The following is a 26,289-nucleotide window of genomic DNA, read 5'->3' as shown; positions in this document are numbered from 1 at the left end:
ACTAATTATTAGGGAAATGCAATTCAAAATCACAATGAGATATAATGTCATATCCATTAGAATGTGTATTATCAAAAAAATTAAAGAAAATAAGTATTGATGAAGATGTGGAAATATTGGAACCCTTGTGCATTGCAGGCAGGAATGTAAAATTCTGCAGCCACTGTGTAAAACAGTCAGCCCTTCCTCAAGAAGTTAAACATAGAATTATCATATGATCCAGCAATTACACTTCTAGGATATACCCACAAACAACTGAAAGCAGGGACTCAAACAGATACTAGTGCTCCAATGTTTATAGCAGCATTTCACAATAGCCAGAAGGTGGAAACAACCCAAATGCCCACCCAAAGGAATGGGTAAACAAAAGGTGATATATACATCCTATGGAATATTATTCAGCTTTAGAAAGGAATGAAATTGTGATACAGGCTACAACAGGGATGAACCTTGAGGAAGTTATGCTAAGTGAAATAAGCCAGACACAAAAGGACAAAGATTGTATGATTCTATTTATATGAGGTACCTAGAGTAGTAAAACCATAGAAACATACAGTTTAATGCTGGTTGCCAGGCTTGGGGTGGAAGGAACAGGGAGTTATTGTTTAACAGGTACAGATTCAGTTGGGAAGACAAAAAAAATCTGGAGATGGATAGTGGTGATGGTTTCACAGCAGTGTTAATGTACTTAATGCCACTGAACTGTATGCTTTAAAATGGTAAATTTTGTTATGTATATTTTACCACAATAAAAAAAAGCAGCATTTAGTGATCCCCAAAGTAGAGAAATTAAGTAAAGGATGCCTCCCATGTTAAACAAAATGACCTCTCTTTTAGACAAAGAAAACATTTTCCTATGAGGGTTCTTTTACATTTTGGTATGTCAAGTCTCTTTAAAACGTTTGGCAAAATGTTAAAGTTCATACAAGGGGATGATTTTTCCAGTCAGTTTTTTGTTTACATACCATATGTGCAATTTCTGGCTTTAAGCCATCAAGAAAAATGTCAATAGGGCACTGGAAATGTCAATATCAGGAGCTAATTATGAATATTGTCTAAAGATATTGTTTAGGGAGATACTTTCTCATATTTTACATTACTTTTAGCTAAATAATATTTTAGGGCCAGCACGGTGGCTCATGCTGGTAATCCTAGACCAAAGCAGGAGGATCACTTAAGGCCAGGAGTTCTAGACTAGCCTGAGCAACATAGCAAGACCCTATCTCTAGGAAAAAAAAAAATTAAAAATTGGCCAGTTCCTTGTGTTATTGTCCTTCTAGGGGGAAAAAAAAAAGGAAATAAAAGAAAAAAATTAGCCAGGCATGGTGACGCACACCTGTAGTCCCAGGTACTCTGGAGGCTGAGGTAGGGGAATTGCTTGATCCCAGGAGTTTGAGGTTATAGTGAGCTGTGATCATGCCGCTGCACTCCAGCCTAGGCATAAGAGTGAGAACCTATCTCTAAAGTAATAACAATATTACTTTATTATTATTTAATAATTTAATAATTTAATTTTAGGGATGTAATTTTTAAATCCAAATTGTGTTTGAGGCCTCCTCATACCAGTTAAACAGACCATTGAATAGTAGGAATGTTTTGTTGCTGCTGTTGTTTTAATGTGCATCTCAGATGAACAATTTGTACATATTAAAGTTCTGCAAATGTAGCCACTGTGATTCCAAAACATATTCGGTGAAATAAGGTATAGTCAGGAGTTAGCATTATAATACGAAAAAATAAAGGAAGTAGGTTTTTGGTCTGGAGAAGGCACAATTTCAGGTTGAACAAACCGCATAAGAACCACGTCTGTAAGAATGGTGCCGTGTGACCTGTGCTCTGCACCCTGTAGGGTAGAGATGAAATGCAGGGCTTCACCCCACAATCTCTGCAGGTGTAGCACCAAGTGATGAGGCAGGAAAGTGCCCCTTTATTATTATAGGCCATATTCTCTGAGTCTCAGCACCTAAGAGGAAAGGGGCACAGATTTTTTGTGATGTTTACCTGGAATTCTATGGATGTGGTCAAAATATTTCTGTCCTCCTCTGCTGCCTTTTTCTTGTCTTTTGGCTAGAGAGAGATGGCTTTTGGGGGGACCTTTCTGTCTACATCCATTGGTGTTTGCCTTTAGCCTGATAATTTCCCTTGCTCTGAGGTTTGCTTTGTCTCAAGTTAATATAGCTACTCTAGCTTTCTTTTGATTATTGTTAGCATGGTGTATCTCTTTCTATCACTTTCCTTTTAATCTGTGTCTTTATATTTAAAGCAGGTTTTTTGTAGACAACATATAGTTGAGTCTTAGTTTTTTAAATCCACTAGGACAGTCTCTGTCTTTTAATTGGTAGCTTTAAACCATTAATGTTTTAAATGATCATTGATATACTTGGGTTAATATCTACCATGTTTGCTCCATATTCATTGCCCTTGTTTGTTTCCTTTTTTGTCTGCGCGCTCTTTTTCTGCCTTCTCTGGTTTAATTGAGCATTTTATGTAGTTCCATTTTTCTCTCCTCTCTTAGTGTATCAATTATATTTATTTTTTAAAACTTTTTTTAGTGGTTGCCTCGAGTTTGCAATATATATTCATGACCAATCCAAGCCCTCTTTCAAGCAACACTGTAACACACCCTGGGTAATGCAAATACTCTTTGCAAAGAGTATTCCCAATTCCTCCCTCCCATCTCTTATAACATTGCTGTCATTAATTTCACTTATCCACAAACTATAATAATGAATACTTTGTTGCTATTATTATTTGAATAAACTGTTACCTATTACATCAATTAAGAATAAGAAAAAGTGAGCAAGCCAGGCGTGGTGGCGCACGCCTGCAGTCCCAGGTACTTGTGAAGCTGAGGCAGGAGGTTCTCTTGCCCCCAGGAGTTCAAGGCTGCATGAGCATGATTGCGCCTGTGAACAGCCACTGCACTCCAGCCAGAGCAACACAGGAAGACCCTGTCTCTAAAAAAGGAAAAGAAAAAGGAGAATTTTTATCTTCATTTGTTTCTTCACTACTGTTCTTTCTTTATGAGTTCCACATTTCTGACCTATTTCAGTTTTCTTCTTCTCAAAGAATTTCTTTTAACATTTATTCGAAGGCATGTCTACTGACGACAAATTCCCTCAATTTTTGTTTGTCTGGGAAAATATGTCTCCTTCAGTTTGGGAGGGTAATTTCTCTGGATACTATTTCTTCTGCTCCTTTCTTTTTTCCCCTTCTGATACTCCCGTTGCGCACAATTACACTTCTTATAATTGTCCCACTGTTCTTGGATGTTCTGTTCTTTTTTCAGTCATTTTTTTTTTATCTTTGCCCTTAATTTTGGGAACTTTCTGTTGACGTATCTTCAAGCTCACTGATTATTTCCTTGGCTGAGTCCAGTCTATTGATGAGGTCATGAAAAACATTCCTTATTTTTGTTACAGCGCTTATTTCTGGCATTTCATTTTTATTCCTTCTTAGCATTTCCATCTCTCTGTTTACATTACCCATCTATTCTTGCAGTTGTCCATTTTTTCCATCAAACCCCTGAACATATTGATTATAGTTATTTTAAATTGCTGATCAGATGAATCCCAAATCCCTGCCATATCTGAGTCTGGATCTGATGCTTTTTTATTTCATTTCTTCAGGCTATTTTTTATTAATTTTTTTTGCATGCTTTGTAATTTTTTTGTCACAAGCCAGACTTGATATGTCCAATAATAGGAGCTGAGCTAAATAAGACTTTAGTTGGAAGTTTGATGTTTATATGGCTAGCAGTTGGGCTGTGTTTAAAATCTGCTGTACCTATAGTTGTCAGAGTCTTGTGTTTCCTCTAGTATTCTTTTTCGCTCTGCCATCTTATTTGGCTTTTCCTAAAACTACTTAAAATCATGTCTGTCAATTGTTGCTGTCTCATTTGTAACCCATGGTTGTTATACTGGAGCCCTGTTGATGTGGGGGTAAGGTATTGTAGCTGGGAAGCAGTGTACAATCTTATGATTATGTATCCACTTTTAGTGGGCCTGAGTCCCTGGCCTCCGACCCTTGGAAGAATTCTTTAGCCCCCTTTTTAACTCCTTGTATGAAATACTAATAGAAGTCTGGTGGGGGCTAAGTTGTGTAATTGCCTTTCCCCTAGGTCAGTCAAGGCTCTGATGAAGTATTTCCCTTTGAGGACAGGTCTCTGTTAAAGAGAAACAAATGTTCTGGGTGTATCTCAGGTGGTTACTTTCCACTCCCTCTGCCAGAAGCATGAAGGGATTTGCCTCCTACTAAACAGTGAGAATGTGGTGGGGGCTCCAGGAGGTGAAACACAAAGTGTTGGATAGCCCTTTAGAATGTGCCCCCAGGAGTTATCAACTCTCACATTAGTTTATGCTCAGTCTCCAGCAATTAAACAATTGCCATTTACCTGTTCCTACCAGTTCCTTGGTCCAGTAGCATCTGCTCCCAGTAAGGTGTGATTGTCCATATTTCTCTCGCTTTCCAGTTTTGGGTAGCAGTTTGCCCTGTGACTCAGTTCTGTGACGGATCTAATAAACACTGATTTTCAGTCTTTTAGCTTTTTCCTTTGTATGAGGACGAGAGTGAGGACTTCCAAGCTCTTCACTTGTGGGAGTGGAACTGGAAGTCTTTAACATCTTTTAATGTGCTTACTTCCCATCAATATATCCTGTTTAGTGAAATGTCTATCCATGTCTTTAGCCTATCTTCTAATTAGATTGTTTTTTATTAACTTTTTAAATATTTTCAAAAGAATAGTCTAGATATGAGCTCCTTCTCAGGTATGTGTTATCAGATGTGGTTTACAAAAGTTTTCTTCCAGTTTTTAGTTTGTCTTACTGTGTTAACAGGATGTTATGCAGGGCAAAATTTTACATTTGAATAAAGTCCAATTAATCATTTCTTAAAATTGATTGTGCTTTTGGTGACATGCCTTTATGTCTAAGAATTAGGCTGAGCATGGTGGCTCACGCCTGTAATCCCAGCATTCTGGGAGGCTGAGACATGAGAATCACTTGAGTCCAGAAGTTTGAGACCAGCCTGGACAATATAGTAAGACCGCATTGCTACAAAAAATTTTTAAATTAGTGAGGCATAGTGGTGCATACCTGTGGCCCCAACTACTCAGGAGATTGAGGCAGAAGGATTGCTTGAGCCCAGGAGTTCGAGGTTATAATGAGCTATGAGCAAGCTCCTGCACTTCAAGCTGTGAGACAGAGCAAAATCCTGTTTCAAACAAAAAGAAAAAAAAAAAAGGAAAGAATAGAATTGTTCACCAAGTCCTAGGTCCTGAAAAATTTCTCATGAAATGTCACATCTTGGACCAGGCACAGTGGCATATGCCTATGGTCCCAGCTACTTGGGAGGCTGAGGTGGGAGGATTGCTTGAGCCCAGGAATTTGAGAGCAGCCTGGACAACATACCAAGACCATCATCTCTAAAAAATAAAAAGTTAAATTTCATATTTTTACATTTACATTGAAATCTTTGATCTATTTTTTTTCTTTGTATAAGGTGTGAGGTTAGATTGAGTTTCATTATTTTGTCTATGGATATCTAATTGCTGTAGATCCACTTGTTGGAAAACACCATCCCTCTGCTATTCAATTGACTTTGAACCTTTGTTAAATATCGGTTGGTTGTACTTTGTACTTGTGTGGATCTATTTCTGAGTTCTCAATTCTGTTCCTTTGAACTGTCTATCACCAATACCACACTGTCTTGATTTCTGCAGCTATACAGTAAGTCTAAAAATTGGGTAGAATAATTTCTGCCAATTTATCCTTCTATTTCAAACTTACTTCATTGAGCTGTGTTAAAGAAAAAATGATTCATGACACTTGTTAAAGAATAGTAAGACAGACTTTGTTCAGAGGGACTACTGCAATGAGGTTTTGCATTACAGGAGAGAGACTGGGCTCAACTATGAATATAAGGAAAGAGAAGATTTTATACCCACAGAGCAGGATGGAGGGGTGGTCAGTGAATGGAAAATTACTAAGCATGAACATCAGGGGTAAGAGGGATTCTGGCTAAACCAGCATAACAGGATTGTTGCCAAAAACATGCCAGGATGATCAGACATCACCTGGGGATGGTGGAGGATGAGGAATCCAAACAGATATCGTCAGTGATCAGATACCAAGATAAAGGATTCTGGCTAAATTGACTTAGCAGAACTCTTGCTAAAGTTAGACAATGCATATTTGAACATAGAAGCCTAAAAGTCAGGGTTTAGTTGAAAACAGAGTTCAAAAGAGACTGATTAGGGTTTGGTTAAGAAGAGAATTTTTGTCAGCTGTCTGGATCTTCCAGAACTACAAAGGATAAGAGTGGTGGGGGTAGATGTATTTTCCTGTTCCAAACTTAGGAGGAAAGCATTCAGTCTTTCATCATTTAGTTTAATGTTACCTGTCGGGTTTTTTAAAAAACTTATGAAGTTAGGAAGTTTACCTCTATTCCTAATTCCTGGCAGTTTAAAAAAAAAATTGTAAGTGGGTATTGAATTTTGTCAAATGCTTTCCCTGCATCAATTGATATGATCATGTAATATGGTGGATTACTCTGAAACAGCATATATTATATAACAGATTATATATATAACATATATAATAGTTTACATTGAAACAGCTTTTTATTCCTGGAGTAAACATCACTTGTTCATAGTTTGTAATTACTTTTATATACTGTTCAATTCTTTTTGCTAATATTTTGCTAAGGATTTTTTTCCACATATATTCATAAGGGATATTTGTCTCTAGTTGTCTTCTTCTTGTTTTTCTTGTACTGTCTTTAGTTTTGTTATTAGAGTAACACTGGCCTCATAACATGAGTTGGAATGTGTTCCTTCCTATCCTTTATTCTGTAAGAGATTGTGTAGAATTGGTGTTAATCTTTAAATGTTTGTTAGAATTCTCCAATGAAGCCATCTGGGCCTGAGGATTTCTTTTTCAGGTATTTTAAATTATAACTTCAATTATAGGCCTATCGACATATCTATACCATGTTGTAAGAGAATTTATGCTTTTTGAGAAATTGATACACTTTATCTAAGTTGTCAAATTTATATTTGTAGAGTTGTTTGTAGTATTCTCTTTTTATTCTTTTGATGTCTTCAGAGTCCATAGTGGTATCTCCTGTTTCATTCTTCATATTGGCAATTTGCCTCTCTTCTATGGGCTTATCAACTTTATTGATCTTTTTGTAGAACCAGCTTTCATTTACTCGATTTTTCTTTATTGTTTTTCTTTTTCACTTTCCTTGATTTCTGCTTTTATCCTTATTATTTTCTTTCTTTTGCATGCTTTGGACTTCTTTTGCTTTTTCTTTTCTAGTTTATTGAGGTAGGAACTTGGTTATTGATTTGGGAATTTCTTCTTTTCTAATGTAAACCTTTGGTGGTATAAATTTTCCTCCATTGTTTTAGTTGCATCCCACGAATTTTGGTATGTTGTGTTTTCATTTTCATTCATTTCAATGTATTTTTGAAATATCTTTGAGACTACCACTCTGAACCATGAATAATTTAGCATTGTGTTTTCAAGTGTGGAGATTTTCCTGTTATCTTTCGGTTGTTGATTTCTAGTTTGATACTATTGTATTCCGAGTACACACTGTGTATGATTTTGATTGTTTTAAATTTGTTGAGATTTGCCTTGTAGCTCAGGTTTATGGCATATCTTGATAAATGCTCCATGAACAATTGAATAGAATCTATATTCTGCTGTTTTGGGGTGGAGTGTTCTATAAATAGTGATTAGTTCCTGTCGATTGATCGTGTTGTTCCCCGTCCCACAAAGGCACGGGGAAAACACTGTGGGTGACTTGGTGTGACAGGCTTTGGTTAAATGCTAGGTTAGTCCAAGGCAACAAACCACCGCTCGCTTCCTTAGTTTCTCACAACCCCCAGCCCCACAATCTCTACATCACTTCAACATGGCCGCCCACAGGCCAGAGTGTCTGCACGGGCGCCGCCATAGTGGCGTCAAGCCTAAGCCACTGAACCGGTAGCGAGTTTGGCCGAGCGCCATGTTGACTACTGGCAACCTTCGTCCACAAAGACTCTGCTGAGCATGCGCACATCAAGGCAGCGCCGTACTGAGCCCTGCTGGTCCTGGGATGCAAAAGGAAGTAGGTCGGTTTCTAGTTCTTGCGACTGTTACCACCGCCGGAGGCAAATGACCACTATCCTAAGAGAGCGTGGGTGAGGGGCAGGGAGCGCAGGAATGGGAGCATCTATGGGCTGAGTGAGAACGGTCTCCGGTGTCCGTGACGAGCCGTCGGGTCAGTGATGGGGGCGGTCATTGGATGGAATAGTGGGGGTTGGAGTGATCTCTGATTGCGGATCCGCGGGCGGAGCGAGGGCGGGCTGTGTGGTCACAGTGGGGTCTCCGGTAGAGGATCTGTGGGTGGAGCGAGGCGGACTGTGGAATCTGTTGGGGAGGATAATTGTGGAGACTGAGTGAGGAGGGATCTGAGAGGTGAGTAATGTAGATCTTAATAGATTTCTTCTTTGCTCTATGCTTACCGGTCTGTTTACATTTTCGTTTCTGACTCATCGTGGTATATTTTGTTAGGAATTTTAAAAATATATTGCCATGGGGCTGCATGCAAGTTTCCATTTCCATTTTGTTCTCTTTCATATCCAGATTAGTAGCTCCTTTATCATTCCTATTATTATATTTATATATCATTCATTCTTTCTCTTTTAAAAATCGGACCCTGCTAGCCGTGCGCAGTGGCGCACACCTGTAGTCCCAGCTACTGGAGAGGCTGAGGCAGGAGGATCTCTTGAGCCCAAAGTTCGAATCCAGCCTGGGTAACATAGCGAAACCTCCTATCTAAAACATAAAATTAAAAAAAAATAATAAAAATCAGGCGTCTCAAGGGTTTGTCTATTTTACTGGACATTTTGAAATACTGGCTCTTAGTTTCATTTATACTCCCTACTCCTTTTATATTAATTTTTTCTTTTTAGGTACTTTCTTTTTTCCCCCTCACTTTTTGATGTAATTTGTTGTTCTTTCTCTATTTTCATAAGTGTTATGCTGGATACATTTATAGTCGTAAAGCTTCTCTAACTACATCTTTGTCTACGAAATGTATAAATTCAATTCGACATTCCACTTTGATCCTGCATTATTTAGGAGAGTTTCTTCATTCCCAAATTAGTAAGATACATTTAAATTGGCCTTTTTAACAACTTTATTGTATTGTCAGAAAATGTAGACTGTCAATTCTCAACTTGTAAAAATGTGTCACGATTTCTTTGAAACCATGTTACCCAATGAACTTTGTTCTATTGATATAAGAGAAAAAGTATATTTTGTTTGTATGGTGCAAAGTTCTCTTTATGTATATTAAATCTAGCTTGGTTGTATTTTTTGAATCTTCTTTGTCTTTCCCGATTTTTGGTCTTTTGATTTAACATATTCTGGAAGAGATACAATAAAAATCTCTCACTTTAACAATTCACTTTGTATTTCTATGTGTTTTTTTGCTAGTTTTATGTGTGTGTGTCTGGGGGAGGGAATACATACACCTAATAGTTAATACATTTTATACCATTTTTTATTTATTGGATACCATTATTATAGGATCTTTTTTTTCCAACAAAAAAAGCACTTTTAACTTTGAATTCCACTTTGATATTACATTGCCATCCCTGCTTTCCATTCAGTTGCATTTGGATGCTGTATCTTTGCCCAAAGCTTCATTTTGTAATTTTATATTAATATTTGTCTTTTTGTTTTAGATGACCTACTTGTAAACAATAGATACCTTTTGTTCTTTCCAAATCTAATCTATAGTCTCTATTTATAGGAGAATTTTACCTCTTCAGCTTAGTGTAGTAATAATTTACCTGATTTTATGCCTTCCATTTTATATTTACTATTTAACTCTTTTTATTTTCTACTTTTTCTTTTTATACTTGTATTGGATTGATGAAGTTTCTGTTCATTGTTTCTGTTCTACACACCACATAAATTCTGTTTTTTTCCTGAGATAATTAGGAAGTTTTGTTATAGGATATTATTAATTTTCTCTATAATGGCCTGTTTATCATACCATCACATTGTCCTCTTTAATAATGATATATCTTTTGCAAGAATTATTGCCAAATAGTATTTTCCTATTTAAGATTTCTCTTCTAATTCATTGTACATTTATTTGGAATGCTCCTTGTAGTATTTTCCTCAGATAAAGATGGAGATACTCTGCAAATGTTTTCACTATTGAAAATGTCTCCCTGGTGCTAACAGAGGAGTGGTCTTTTAGATGCTATTTCTGTTATTTAGCTTTTATCACTGCAGATGAGGAGTGTTTTGATTTTCTTCATTCTTTCTCTGTAAATAATCTGTTCTTTCACATGTGCTCTAGATTTAGAAGTGTTTTCAATTTTTAATTTATCCTTAACATTCAAGAATTTTCTCAGATTTGTTCATTGATTGGGTTCCTATTTGTGCATGTGGAGAAGTTTGTGTGAAAGGCTAATGGTACAGGCCTAGTTGTATCAGTAGTGGGAGGTGTGTCTGGGTGCTTTCTAAGGCCCCATGCAGGTACAGGTGTGCCTAGATTGGGACTCTTGGAATGGCTGATGGAAATGCATGGTAAGTAGTAATACAGACATGGAGGCCAGTAACGGGGACGTAGAATTGATTGATGAAGAGCTGGGACCATCAGAGTAGAGGCGTTGGAGGCTCTGTGATCAGAGCCTAGAGGATGAGTGACTTGGGGCCCATGAGCAGCATGGAATGGGAATCAGTGATTATTCTGAAGCCCGAGTAATGGCTTCTAGGAGTGGGGTCTGTGCAGCAATTGACATTTGGAGCAGGTTGATGAGAGGAGTAAGATGCCAGAGTTGGCGATAACTTTAAGGGCCTGTGAGGTCAGGTAGCATAATAATGTTATATAACATTATGTCATTTGGACAGTCAATAAAGTATTTAAGCAATCCATAGTTATTAGATATCAAAATGTTTCTAGCCTTTCTTTGTTATTAGCCATATTATAGTAAAACTCCTATATTTAAATATTTGTGCACTATGGTATGGGATGGTTTTTAATGATGTAGTTCTAGAAATGAATTTTTGGGTAAGGGGTGCATGGGCACACATGTATCATGTGTGACATTGTCACACTTCCTTCTCTCATCTGTACCTATAATCATCTGTTTTCTCAGATCTCTGCTGCTTTCCCAAAAGAGCCAAAAATGACCAAGTCCCTGGTGAGTTCTTGTTTGTTCATCAATTTATTTGTTGCTTTCTTTTATGTTTTTAGTGGATTTTAGGAGGTATCTAAATCCATGTGGTAAGGTGACATGCATAGATAAATAAAAACTAAGATCAGAGAAAATGAAGAAGAGACTTTTAATTCCAAGCCAAGTTTGGAATATAGATATATTTGAGTTATGTGGTCTTACATAGTCATGGACTTTGAACTGTAAAATTGTCTCTGAACTTCCTGACAGACATAGCAATAATGGAAATTGGATACGTGGTTTACATTATTAACAAGTAGTTTATTTCATCTGTGGTAAAGATTTCCTGGTTTTTGATATTTGAGAAAATCTTCAGTTGGATGGTGACAGACAGTGTTTTCAACAGCAACCCTGTTCAAAGTGCGCTAACAGGTTTTCTAGTGTTGTCTTATAGATGTGCTTCTCACACTTTACTTGCATGTGAATTCAGATTCTAATTTAGTAGGTATGGGATGGGATACAAGAGTTTGCATTCCTTTCAAATTCCCACAGAATGTCAATGCTACTTGACATTATTTTTTTGTTCTTTTAGTATCAGCCTATCTATGTCACTATATTTGCAGTGAGTTTCCTGTAGACAGAATATAGTTAGGTGAAGTGTGTTTATCCATTCTGCTAATCTGTCCTTTAATTGGTGTATTTTCATTTGACCACTTCATTTGATGTAATTATTGATATAATATGGCTTAAATCTGTCATTTTATTTCTTGTTTTCTGTTTTTTCCTCAGACATTTGTTTATTTTTTTTTCTTTTTTTTCCTGTGTTTTCCTGTGGATTATTTGAACATATTTTGGAATTCCATTTTGATTTATCTACAGTGTTTTAAGTGTATTTCTTTGTATAGTTTGTTTAATGTTTGCTCTAAATATTACATTGCACATAACTTATCAAAGTCTACTGGTATCTATATTTTATGAGTTTGAGTGAAGTATAGAAATCTTACTTCCGCTTAAGGCCCTTTATGCTTTCTCATTTATAATATAGATGTCTTTAATATTTTCTCTGCATATATTCAGAACCACATCAAGCAATGTTATAATTTTTGCTTCAATTGTTAATGTAGTTTAGGAAACTCAAAAGAAAAAGGAAATCTTTTGTATTTACCAATATTTGTACTCTTTCCCTTGTTCTTTCTCCCTGATGTTCCAAGATTCTTTGTTTCATCATTTCTGTTTTGTTTCAAGACCTTCCTTTAGCCATTCTTACAGGGTAGGTCTGCTAGTGACAAATACTAGTTTTTCTTCATCTGAGAATGTCTTGATTTTGCTATCATCCTGAAGAATGTTTTTGCCTGAAAGAAAATTCCAAGTTCACAATTCTTTTCTTTTAGCACTTCAAAAATGTGCCACTTCCTTCTGGCCTCCAGAGCTTCTGATTTTGATTAAAATTGTGTGTTGGTTTTCTATTGCTGCTGTAACAAATTATCACAAATTTAGTGGCTTAAAATAACACAATTTTTTTTTTACAGTTCTATAATTCAGAAGTCCAACATGAATCTCACTGAGTGGAAATCAAGGTGTTGGCAGGGCTGCATTCCTTACCATAGGCTGTAGGAAAGAATCTGTTTCTATTTTCTATGACTTTTTTAGCTTCTAGTGGCTGCCTGCCTGCATTTCTTAGCTTTTTGCCCCTTCCCCCATCTTCAAGGCCATTACATTAATATTATCTCTCTGACCACTCCTCCGTAGTCACATCTGTTTCTCTGACTCTCTTTTACTGCCTCCTTTTTAACTTATAAGGACACTTGTGATTATTTGGTCCTACTCAGACAATCCAAGATAATTAATTTCCCTATTTGAAGGACACAGTTTATTATCAACTTCTGTTTCATCTAAAACCTCAATTCCCTTTTGCCATGTAACCTGACATATTCACAGTCTCTTGGAATTAGGATGTGAACGTCTTTGGGGAGTCATTGTTCTTTGTATCACACACTGTCATTCAAATATTTTTTCTCCTGTAGGTAATATGTAATTTCTCTGACTGCTTTCAACATTCTTTCTTTGTCTTTAGTTTTCAGAAATTTGAACATGATTCTTTATTGGTATGGATTTCTTTGGTTTTATCCTATTTGGGATCTGCTCAGTTTCTTGTAAGTGTATGTCTTTTGCTAAATTTCTGAAATTTTCATTCATTATTTCTTCAAACACTTTTTCAGCCCCATTCCTTTCTCCTCTTTTTCTGGAACTCCGATGACACAAGTGTTAGATCTTTTGTTGTCCCACATGTTCCTGAGGCTCTGTTCATTTTTTTTTTCTCTGTCTGTTTTCTCTCCATTCTTTAGATTGGATTATTTCTATTTTATTTCCGGGTTCTCTGAATATTTCTTCTATTGTCTCCATTCTTTTGCTGAACCCATTCATTGAGTTTTTAATATTGGTTATTTTGCTTTTTAGTTCTAAAATTTTTCTTTGGTTCTCCTTTATCTCTTATTTGTTTGCTGGGACTTTTTATTTATTTGTTGAGACTTTTTTTCATTTGTTTCAAGTGTGTTTATAATTACTTGTTGAAACATTTTTATGAGGGCTTCTTTAAAATCCTTATCCGATGATTCCAATACATGTGTCACCTCAGTTGTAGTATCTGTTGATTGGTTGTTTCCTCATTCAAGTTGAGGTTTTCCTGGTTCTTGATTATACAGATGATTTTTTAATGTATTATAGACATATTGGGCATTATGTTATGAGACTCTAGATCTTATTTAAGTCTTCTCTTTTAGCAGGTGTCCTCTGGGCCAGTGTGGGAAGGGTGACCTTGCTGTGCTACTGCCAGGTGGGGGTGAATTCCCAGGTTCCCTACTTGAACTCCATTAATACTCTGTCAGGAGAGGAAGACCTCATTACTGCAGGGTGGGGTTGGCAGTTCAGGTTCCCCAGTAGACCTCTGGTGATACCGCCTTGTCTAGAAGAGGGAGGGAGTGCTTCATTTCTGTTCTCCATATTGTCTTCGCTGACACTGCCAGAGTGGGTGGGGCCTCATTACCTCTCAGAGGGATGAAAGTCTTGGACTCCCACTTGGGGGCCTCTGACACCATAACTGTGGGAATGAGAGGAGTGTCTCATTACTGCAAGAAATGGAAATCCATCCTCCCCACTGGTTTTCCCACACTATTCTATTGCAATGTAGAGGGTACCTTCATATGGCCAGGCAAGAGTAGGAGTCCAGGCTACCCACTGAGTCTTTGCTGATGAGCCTTAGTTTGTTGTTTTTTTTAATCTGTGGTGTTTGACTGGAGTAGGTTTTGTCTAAAAGTTTGTCTTTCTAGATCGCCCCTTTCCTGGTCTTCTAGCTAGAGAAAGCAGACTTCTCTTTGGACTTTTTTGTGCATATTTGTTGATGTTTCTGGGTTGTAGGCTTTTAGAGCACTTGGTCTAGGATAGGCAAAAAAATGACTTAGAGAACTCACTGCTCTTTAGTTTCTTGGTTCCTGAGGTCGCTAGCCAGTTTGCCTCTTTTTCTTCACCTTTCAGAATCTCCTTATGTTTGTTTTATGAATAATGTCTATGGTTTGTAGATGTACTTAGCAGGATGACTCAGGACAAGTGCATTACTCCATCTTTCCAAGAGTGGAAGTCAGTTCATTGATTTTTGTATAGAGGACTTTATATATTAAGCATAGTCTTTTGTGTCTTTTTTTCAATTATAATTACCTCATTGTCCTTTGTATTTTAACTTTTAAAGGTAAATATTTCATTTCGAATGTTGTAAAAGGTACACCTGTATTTACTCAAATTGTTCTTTGAGTCTTCTTAGAAAAAACAGCTGTCATCTGTTCTCTTTACCCTTAAATTCCAACTTCTCAAAGATAATCACTGTGAACTCAGTTTAACTAATTCTTTTTATATTTACTTTCATATGTCTAAATAACATGCCTATATAGGTACTTTTTGGCTTTTAGTTTTAAGCAGTATCTACTGACTTAACACAATGAAAAATAAGGAGTTAGCTCTCTTTCAGATACTTAGATCCTCAACATTCACATGCACATTTCTTTTTTATCCTCCTTCTAATATAGGTATATCATAATTTCGGGTAAATCAATAGGCTGTATTATTATGATTATTTTAGCTATCTTCACAGCTGAGCCATTTACTTACCTTTTATGCACTGCTTTTTGTTTTACCTAGAATTAATAGTTGTCTGGCTTAATCATTTGTTTCATTTTCCATATATATATATATATATATATATATCTCACTAATTCAACTCCATTCTTCCCAGGCATGTAAATAAATATCTTCTTAATATATTAAAATATATTAAATAACAGTAACAGTAATCACAAATATTGATGTGGTGCTTACTATATGCCATGCACCATAAGCACTCTCTCTATTAACTGATCACAACCCTTATGAGCTATCTACAGTCATTATCCTTATTTTACAAAGGAGAAAACAGATGCACAGAGAGGTTAAGTAACTTGCCCAAGATCACACAGCTAGTAAATAGTAAACCCAGGGAGTTTGGCTCAAGGATATATGCTGTTCAAAGAAACTTCTCTTGGAGTCTTTGACCTGCTCATAGTTGCTTTCTATTTGATACTCAGCTACTGATGTGGGCTCTCCCTTCTACATGATACTAGAAATTCCCTTCATGTTTCTCAAAAGTTATATCTCTTGTTTTCTAGCTCCTTCTTGATTATGTTTTCATTTTTAGAACATATTGTCCAGTAGCTTTCTAGAAAGCATGTGTGGGAAGTAAATTTTTTGAGACATTGCATGTCTGGAAATATTGTTATTTTACCCTTACTAACTTTGTAGCTTGGTTGGGTGTATAATTCTGGATTGTAAATCATTTTGACTCAGAATTTTTAAGTCTTTTTTTTTTTTTTCACTTTTAGCATCCTATATGCACATTTCTCTGCTTTCTCTTACTGGATGTGGTAGGAAGAGTAATAGCCCAAAGTTATCTCGTCCTAATCCCTGGGAACTTGTGAATGTGTTACCTCACATGGCAAAAAGGTTTTGTAGATGTGATTAAGTTAAGGAGCTGGGGAGATTAGCCTGTATTATCTGGGTGGATCTAATGTAATCACAAGGGTCCTTATAAGTGAAAGAAGGAGGCCAGAGAATTAGAGTCCTCTAGGAAGATATTCGAAGATGCTACTCTACTGGCTTTGAAGATAGAGGAAGAGGCCATGAGCCTTACAAGGTTGGATAAGGCAAGGAAATGGATTCTTCTGTAGAGCCTCCAGAACGAATGTAGCCCTGCCAGCATCTTGATTTTAGCCCAGTAGGACCCATTTTGGACACGTGACTTCCAGAATTGTGAACATAATAAATTTGAGTAGTTTTAAAGCCAAAAAATACAGGTGTCCTCTAGAAGCTGGAAGAATCAAAGAAATGGATTTTCCCCTACATTTTCCAGAAGGAAGGCAGCCCTACTGAGTCCTAGATTTTAGTTTAAGTACAAAGCATTTAGGAATCTCCAAGACCACCCTGGTTTATGGCACAAATTGCAAGCCCCAAGGAGTCCCCAAGACCACCCTCCGGTTCAATAATTCACTAGAACTCATAGAACTCAGAAAAGCCATTATGTTCATGTTTACAGTTTATTGTAGTGAAAGGATATGGATTAAAATCACCCAAGGAAAGAGGTGCTTAGTGCAGGGTCAGGGAGAGTTCCAGATGCGAGCTTCCAGTGGTCCTCTCCCAGTGGAGTCATGTAGACAGCACTTACTTCTCCCAGCAATGGTGTGTGACTGTATGCATGGAGTATTGCCAACTGGGGGCACTCTACTGAGCCTTGATGTCCAGAGTTTTTGCTGAGGCTTGATCATGTAGACATGATTGACTAAGCAGATGATTTCAGTACTTCTTCTGGGTTTATAGTTATTCTTAAAAGAAGCACTGGACTGCCACAAGCTACTGCATCTCAACTGGAAATGGCAGTGCCTAAGTACTTAGAGCCCTTGCCTTCATATATCAGGCAGTTTATCCATTTAAAGCATACATTTCATTGATTTTTAGTATATTTACCAAGTTGCACAACCGTCATTATAGTCAATTTTAGACATTTTTTTTTTTTACCATCTTTATGGGCTTGAGGTGCTATCTTGTTATTTTGATTTGTATTTCTCTAGTGATTTGTGATGTTGAGCATCATCTCATATGCTTATTGACTGGATATCTTCTTTGGACAAATGTCTATTCAAGCCCTTTGCCCAATTTTTACTGTTATTTGTTTTTTTTAATTGTTGTTGAGTTGTAGAAGTTCTTTATAGTATAATATATTGTATCAGATTAAAAATAAGTCCTAAATATCTTGTTTCAATCCCACAATCTTGATCCTTCACATTGAATAGGAATTTGTTTTTACAGGGATCAGTGTCATTCAAGGATGTAACTGTAGACTTCAGCAGGGAGGAGTGGCAGCAATTGGACCTTGCTCAGAAAAGCCTGTACAGGGATGTGATGCTGGAAAACTATTTCAACTTGATCTCAGTGGGTAAGCACAGCTCTGCTGGGTATCTGACAGTCTGTACCTAATTGAGTGTGTTTTGTTTCTCAGTGGAATTTCTGAAATCTATGGTTTTTCTGAGGTATGTGGAACTGCTAAAGACTGCAGGACATCTGAAGTATGTAATGGTTTTGTCCATATTGTGTCCCATGTTTTTGATAATCTCTTTTGGGTGTTGTGAATATACCTCTGTTTCCAGTGAACTTTTCTAGAAAGCAAATGGGGTGCTTTATTGTATGGCCTGTGAAACCAAGTCCTCTATCATTTCCCATTAATAGGGTGTCAAGTTCCCAAACCAGAAATTATCTTCAACTTGGAGCGAGGAGAGGAGCCATGTGTGTTGGAAGGTGGGCTCTCCTGTCAGAGCTATTCAGGTGAGCAGGGCACCAAGAGCATGCCAGACAGTACGACTCAGCTGCAGCTGCACTGGCAGAGGCTGGCAACTTTGAGGTGCCATTAATATGACTTTACTGGTATATTTCTATACTTTGAGAACTGCTTGCATAGAGTTGATATGGCCCCGGGGATATCTAAGGACTCCTTCCCGTATCAGTGCCTTGTTCTTTGTTTGACTTTTTAGGAGGGAATATGTTACAATTACTGGTACTTTGGATTGTATCTTACCGTACATCATCTAGGATCCTGCTTTCTTGCTTTTTTTTTTTTCTCTTTTCTTAATAAAGAATTTTTATTCTTTTGACCTCCATTGAGTTTTAAGTAGTAGAAACAGAAGAATAGAAAAAGGAAGTTTAAATGGGGAAAATGAAAAGATTATATGTTTAGATTCAGTAATAAAATAGACTTTAGTGACTACTGGAAAGATAGCTTGCATATACATATTTTATTGGCCTGAAGTATGACTCTGTTTTATTGAATGTGCTCATTGAATCAGTGGTGAAAGGGGAATTATATGGAAAAAAAAAAAACTTTTAAAACAGGAGCAAAATGTTTATATTGAACATTATAGCTAGTAATGCAAATGTTTTCAGATGTAGCAATGAGTTTGTAAGCTAAAGAAACTAAAAAGTTGCAGCCGGGCGTGGTGGCTCCTGCCTGTAATCCTAGCACTCTGGGAGGCCAAGGCAGAAGGATTGCTTGAGCTCAGGAGTTCGAGACCAGCCTGAGCAAGAGTGAGACCCCATCTCTACTATAAATAGAAAGATATTAGCCAAACAACTAAAAATAGAAAAAATTAGCCACGCATGGTAGCGCGTTCCTGTAGTCCCACGTACTGTGGAGGCTGAGGCAGGAGGATCACTTGAGCCCAGGAGTTTGAGGTTGCTGTGAGTTAGGCTGACGCTACGGCACTCTAGCCTGGGCAACAGAGTGAGACTCTGTCAAAAAAAAAAAAAAAAAAAAAAAAAGTTGCAAAAAAAGTCCATGTTTAAGAATTCAGTGTTAGATGTCCTCAGGATTAATGAGAGCCATTAATATATGTGAGTAAACGTAATTGTATAGCTAAAGAGCATGTTTGGGGACATGACAAGACCCTAGAGACAGAATTAAATGTATATGAAGTCAGACTGTGTCTATATTCAAGAACTCTATAAGGATAAGATAATAGCATAATTGAATTTTTACACAAATATTCACTGATACCTGCTATGTTTTGTACACTATTCCAGAATTTGGAATATTAGTAACTACCATTCTGGGCAATAATGGTATATTAAAGTAAAACCGAACTCCTGTAACTAAGAGATCCGAATAAACAGTGACTTAAAGAATATAAACATTGACTGCTGAGGTAGCAGCCATCTCTTATTTGGCATCTTGGCTGCCCTCAGACCCCTCGTGAAGCCCAAGATCATCAAAAAGAGGACCAAGAAGTTTATCCGGCACCAGTCAGACCCAGTCAGACCGATATGTCAAAATTAAGCGTAACTGGCGGAAACCCAGAGGTATTGACAACAGGATTCGGAGAAGATTCAAGGGCCAGATCTTGATGCCCAACATTGGTTATGGGAACAACAAGAAAACAAAGCACATGCTGCCCAGTGGTTTCCGCAAGTTCCTGGTCCACAATGTCAAGGAGCTGGAAGTGTTGCTGATGTGCAACAAATCTTACTGTGCGGAGATTGCTCATAATGTTTCCTCTAAGAACTGCAAAGCCATTGTGGAAAGAGCAGCCCAGCTGGCCATCAGAGTCACCAATCCCAATGCCAGGCTGCGCAGTGAAGAAAATGAATAGACAGTGCATGTGCACATTTTATTTGTGTTTGAATAAAACCATAAAAACTGCAAAAAAAAAAAAAAAATTGACTGCTCACATGACAGTTCCAAGATGATTGAATGGTCCAGGTCTGCCAGGAAACTCTGTTTCCAATGGCCCTTCAGGGACAAAGTTTCTAGAAAGTCATTGCATCACCATCCTCTAGGTCGAGGTTGGCAAATATTTTCTGTAAAGGCCTAAAAGTAAATATTTTAGACTTTGTGGGCCATATAGTTGCTGTCATAACTACTCATTTTTGCTGTTGTAGCCCCAAAGCAGCTATAGACAATATATCAATGAATGGGTGTGGCTGTGTTCCAATAAAAAACGTAAGGGACACTGAAATTTGAATTTCATCTAATTTTTACATATCGTAAAGGATTATTATTATGTTGATTTTTTTGACCATTTAAAAATGTAAAATCCATTCTTAGCTTTTGGGTAGAGGCCTGGATTTGACCTGAGGGCTATAATTTTCTGACCCCTGCCCTAGGGCTTTGCCAGCTACATAAGAGCTGAGTGCTACCCAGTTGGAAAGTACTGAAGGAAAGAGAAGAGGCTTGTGAGAGATACATCCACTTCCTTAAGACATTTGTCTTGTCACAACAAATGTGATTTTTACTTTCATTTAATTTGTGAGAACTGAGTTACTTGGTCCCAGTGATAAATGAGGCAGCACAAACCTAATGTCCTCAGGCAGCCATGTGCTTGGCTACAAGCTTAATATTGTGAAAGAAGGCCACAGATTTTGATGGACAACTTTGAATCTCTGCCTCCTATGACTGGTCCTTTCTCCTGTTATGTTTTCTGTTAAATGTATGTATCCCTGTACCCCAAACCAAGAAAAAATTGAATCAAAGAAATCCATTTTACTATTTAGCCAAGTCAAGATGACTGAGGCTATAATAGTTTTACTATAAACATAAATAAATTGGTATTTAGGGCACAGTGGATAATAGGGAAAAAAGAAAGCAGAGAGATTAGTAAGGTTTTACAGATGAAGGATACATTTGCTTGGGTTGGAATCTCTTCTTCCGTAATTACTAAACATTTGATTTAGGCAAATTGCTAAACTCTTCTGCAGCTCAGTTTCCTCATCTGTAAGATAGGGACAATAATAATATCAACAGAAAGGGTTGTGATAAAGTTTACATGAATTAATATAGAACTTACAACAGCACATCAAAATGCTAATGTTTATCACATGATAAATGTAATATAAGTATTGTATTACTATATATTATTGATTGCATATTATATATTAATAGATTATTAAACCTATATATTTATGTATGTTTTACATGTTTATGTATATTTGTTATATTTATATATTGCCTCTCCCATTTCTTTGTGTTTGCCCTGAATCAACTCTATTATCAATCCGTCTATTTCTTGTTAATTGATCTTCATGTCAGTTTTCTCTTTTCTTTCCTGTTTAGATGGGGATATTAGTTTTGAACTTTCACAACAAGTAATGTCTGAAGAAGTTTCTTTCCATTCTGAGAGAAGTAATCTCTTCACAAGAGAAGACCCATATTCCATTTTAGAAGAATTGTTGAAAGATGATAAACAGACAAGAAGATATGAGGAATACCAGAACAAACCTTTAAGTCATGTTACCTTCATCAACAAGGAAACAGTAGCTAATGAGAAGGGCTGTAAATATAAGGACATTGGAAAAACAGTTCGTGTAAACCCACACCTTGTTCCTTCGAGAAAAAGACTCTGTAATCATGACTCATTTGGAAAGAACTTGGAGCCTATTGTAAGCTTATATAATTATAATGAGAACAATGCAACAGAAAATCTTGATGAGATTGTCAGATATGGTGATATGTTTACTCATATGAATTCTCATACAGAAGTGAACAGTTGTGAAGATAATCAATGTAGGAAATTTCTGAGTCATAAGCAAGCTCTCATTCAACATCAGAAAGTTCATACTGAGGAGAATCTCTGTTTGTTTTCTGACAGTGTAAAAGCTTTCTCCAAGAAGTCACACCTCTTTGCACAGCAGAGTATTTGCACTAAAGAAAAACAGTGTGAATGCAGCAAATGTGAGGCAGTCTTCACTCAGAAGCCCCAACTTGCTGCACATCAGAGGGTTTATGCAAGGGGGAAACCCTGTATATTCACTGAATATGGGAAGAATTTTCCCCTCAAGTCAAACCATCAGAAAACTCACAATGAGGAGAATTACTATAAATGCAGTGAATATGAAAGAGCCTTTATCCAGAAGTCAGATCTGTTCAGATGCCAGAGAATTCGTACTGGAGGAAAACCCTATGAATATAGTGAATGTGGGAAAAACTTCTCTCAAATTTCAGACCTCAGTATACATAAAAAACATCATACTGGAGGGAAACACTTTGAATGTACTGAATGTGGAAAAGCCTTCACAAGAAAATCAACACTAAGTATGCATCAGAAAATTCATACAGGAGAAAAACCCTATGTATGTACCGAATGTGGGAAGGCCTTTATCCGGAAGTCACATTTTATTACACATGAAAGAATTCATACTGGAGAGAAACCGTATGAATGCAGTGACTGTGGGAAATCCTTTATTAAAAAGTCACAACTCCATGTGCATCAGCGAATTCACACAGGAGAGAATCCCTTTATATGTTCAGAATGTGGGAAAGTCTTCACTCACAAGACAAATCTCATTATACACCAGAAAATTCATACTGGAGAAAGACCCTATGTGTGTACTGAATGTGGGAAAGCCTTTACTGACAGGTCAAATCTCATTAAGCACCAAAAAATTCATACTGGAGAGAAACCCTATAAATGCAATGACTGTGGAAAATCATTCATCTGGAAGTCACGGCTCAGGATACATCAGAAGTGTCATACTGGAGAGAGACATTATGAATGCAGTGAATGTGGGAAAGCGTTCATTCAGAAGTCAACACTAAGTATGCACCAGAGAATTCATAGAGGAGAAAAGCCCTATGTTTGCACTGAATGTGGGAAGGCCTTCTTCCACAAATCACATTTTATTACACATGAGAGAATTCATACTGGAGAGAAACCCTATGAATGCAGTGATTGTGGGAAATCCTTCACTAAGAAATCACAACTCCATGTTCATAAGCAAATTCACACAGGAGAGAAACCCTATAGGTGTGCTGAATGTGGAAAGGCTTTCACTGACAGATCAAATCTCTTTACACACCAGAAAATTCACACTGGAGAGAAACCCTATAAATGTAGTGACTGTGGAAAAGCCTTCACTCGGAAGTCAGGCCTCCATATACATCAGCAATCGCATACTGGAGAAAGGCATTATGAGTGCAGTGAATGTGGGAAAGCCTTTGCAAGGAAATCAACACTAATTATGCATCAGAGAATTCATACAGGAGAGAAGCCCTATATCTGTACTGAATGTGGGAAGTCCTTCATCCAAAAGTCACACTTAAACAGACACAGAAGAATTCATACTGGAGAAAAACCCTATGAATGCAGTGACTGTGGGAAGTCTTTCATTAAGAAGTCACAACTCCATGAGCATCATCGAATTCACACAGGAGAGAAACCATATATATGTGTTGAGTGTGGAAGGGCCTTCACCATCAGATCAAATCTTATTAAACACCAGAAAGTTCACACTAAACAGAAACCCTTTAAATGCAGTGACTTTGGGAAAACCTTAAACTGGAAGCCACAACTCAGTATACATCAGAAATCGGACACTGAAGAAGTAGCGTGCCCAATGCCACAGTTATGGTGTGGGGAAGGAGGTGACCAAGGCCAATTTTCTTCTATCTAGTCAGAACTATGCATATCTGGATCACATAGTTAATGTCCGGTTTCATATATATATGTATACATATGTGTGTGTGTGTGTGTGTGTGTGTGTGTATGAGAGAGACTTTGTTGAACATGTTTTAAGCAATGTGTAGGGGTCATGCTTGGTTACTTGGCAGATACTGGGGTAGTTAAGCCCCTGCAAATAATAGTAATTGTGCAAGGAGATGACTTGCAGTCCTTGTTTCACTTTTTGGGTAAGCAGCTATATAAATTTAGGGCTGTCAGATTTTTCATGCTCTGGGTAGCGAAACTGTTTAATGTTGACCAAAATAATTTAATAATGAGTAGAATGCTGAGAAAATTGTACATTGTCTAAGCACTCTGAGGACACTGAAAGCAAGGGAAAAAGTAGGAAAATCCGATGGATAATGTAAAGAAACCAGAAGTTTTTGTGAAAATTAACACTAAAGACACAAAGAAAGGACTCTTTTTTTTTTTATTTTCATTGGGAAGTCACCTTATTTATTGTTTATAGTATTTATTGGTTATCAATAAATGTATTGGTTATATGCTGTTGCAGCAGGTACCTAAGAGGTGTGAAATTGCTCCCAGCTTGTATCCCAAAAGTGATTAATGATGTATGCGACAGTCCCATAACTACTCATCACCTAAGAACTGGCCCTAAGATCGTGGAACTTAGCCACAGGAGCCCAGATCTAAATAACAGCATTTTGGGTCCTCAGCTTCATCCACAGAAATCTGAACTTTTTTTCCTTTTTTACTGATTCCTGTTTGAAAAGGGGAAAAAATGTAAGAAAATAGGTTTCAAAGCCTATAATTCATTCCTTCCCATTTCATTAGTACATTCTCTACATATTCATTACATGCTAGATTACCGTAAGACACAATTGTCTTGCATTTTAGTTTGAATTCTTAGAAGATAAACATAGGTAAACATTTGGAAGAGTACTCCTATCCCCTCTTAATCTCTACAAATTAATTTTTTTTAATTATGTTTCTCAAATCCTCTATATTCTAGTAGACTTTTTTGACTTTTATTCTATCAAGTACTAAAAGAAGTGTTATAATTTTACAGAATAATTGTGAATTTGTCTCCTTTAGAGCTAGTGATTTTTGCTTTACATATTTTGAGTCTTTGATTTTTACATACATTCACATTTAGAATTGTGATATTTTCCTGGTTAATTGAAACTTTATCATTATGAAATGCCTCTTTTTATCCCTAGTAATGCTTTTTGCCTTAAAACTTACTATATCAGATATTAATACAGTATGCAAACTTTACTTAGTAAAGCATAATATAAATTAGTACACCACTTGTGGACAAAGGGGGGAGTTTTAACATTAATTCCATTTATTCTCTTGACTTGCATGGCATTGATGTCATGCATTTTAATTCTGTATATAGTTGACAAAGCCAATCATTGTTTCAGGGTCAATATTCATTTAAATTAACTCACATATTTATCCTTTTCATTACTTTTTGATTCCATCCTGTCATTTGTTTCCCTGCAGAATCATTGTTCTTCTAACTGAAGAACACCCTTGAGTATTTCTTTAAGTGTGAGTTTGCTGGTAACAAATTCTGTTTTTGTTCATTGGAAATGTCTTTAATTTACCTTTATTTTTGAAGGATACTTTTACTGAGTATAGAATTCTAAGTTGGCAGTTATTTTCTATCAGTATTTTGAAGATATTTTATTATGGTCTATATTTCATTATTTTGTTGAAAAGTAAGCTGTCAAAATAATTACCTTTGAAGCTAATCTGCTTCTATTTTTTTTCTCTTTCTCACCTTTAAAATTTATCTCCTTGTTTATTCTTTTCAACAGTTGCACAATGATATACCTAGGTGTGACTTTTCTATGTATTTATTCTGCTTAGGGTGTACAGTGTTTTTGTAATCTATGGCTTAGTGGTTGGTTTGTGTATGTGCATGCACATGTGTGTTTGCACCCACACCTTGGGAAATTCTTAGCTATTATCTATTCAAATTATGCATCTGCTTCATTCTCTTTTTCTCTTTCTTTTAGGGATATCTCTATTACCTAGATCCCCTATTGGCCTGTGTCTACTGGGTATTGTTTTTCTTGGGTTTTGGTGATATTTTCTCATATATCTGGTGATTTTTAAATCAACTACCAAACACTATATATTAAAATTGTAGAGATAAGATGGTCTGGATAATTTCTTCCAGAGAAGATTTGCCTTTGCTTCTAATAGGTGACTAGGCTTGGAACACTAGCAATTCCTGATTTCCTTTATCCAATCATATATTGAGCTTATTTGAAGCTGGGCTTTAGTCTCTGTGAAAGCTTGTCTATTTTTATTTTCATCCTTATTCCTAGGGGATACTTTTAGGACTTAGGACTTTGGGAGGACCTGAATTCTAGTATTTGTCCCTTCAGTCACATGAATTTGTGAAAAATTTTCTGCAGCCTCTCTTGCCCAGTATTTGCCTTAAAAATTAGGAAACACCTCTTAGTAATAAACAGTCACAAATTCCAGAGATTTTGTCTTGTCTGTAACCTTATTTCTGCAATTTCTCACTGTCTTGGTGGTTCTGTGCCTTCAAAAAATTAAATGTGTTTA

General features: G+C 36.7%; 1 protein-coding gene and 1 pseudogene across 1 annotated transcript; both read left to right on the top strand.

The window, feature by feature from the left end:
* Positions 1–11,191: 11,191 nt before the first annotated feature.
* ZNF484 (zinc finger protein 484) lies at positions 11,192–23,695 on the top strand. Its single transcript, XM_069474038.1, has 4 exons — positions 11,192–11,212; positions 17,570–17,696; positions 17,987–18,082; positions 21,360–23,695. Exons 1-4 carry the CDS (start codon positions 11,198–11,200, stop codon positions 23,693–23,695), a joined length of 2,574 nt encoding a protein of 857 aa, XP_069330139.1. The 5' UTR covers positions 11,192–11,197.
* LOC138387868 (large ribosomal subunit protein eL32-like) lies at positions 18,103–19,948 on the top strand (annotated as a pseudogene).
* Positions 23,696–26,289: the final 2,594 nt, after the last annotated feature.

This window comes from Eulemur rufifrons, chromosome 7, assembly GCF_041146395.1.
Source record: "Eulemur rufifrons isolate Redbay chromosome 7, OSU_ERuf_1, whole genome shotgun sequence".
NCBI lineage: Eukaryota > Metazoa > Chordata > Mammalia > Primates > Lemuridae > Eulemur > Eulemur rufifrons.
This window is presented reverse-complemented; position numbering and strand designations above follow the sequence as displayed.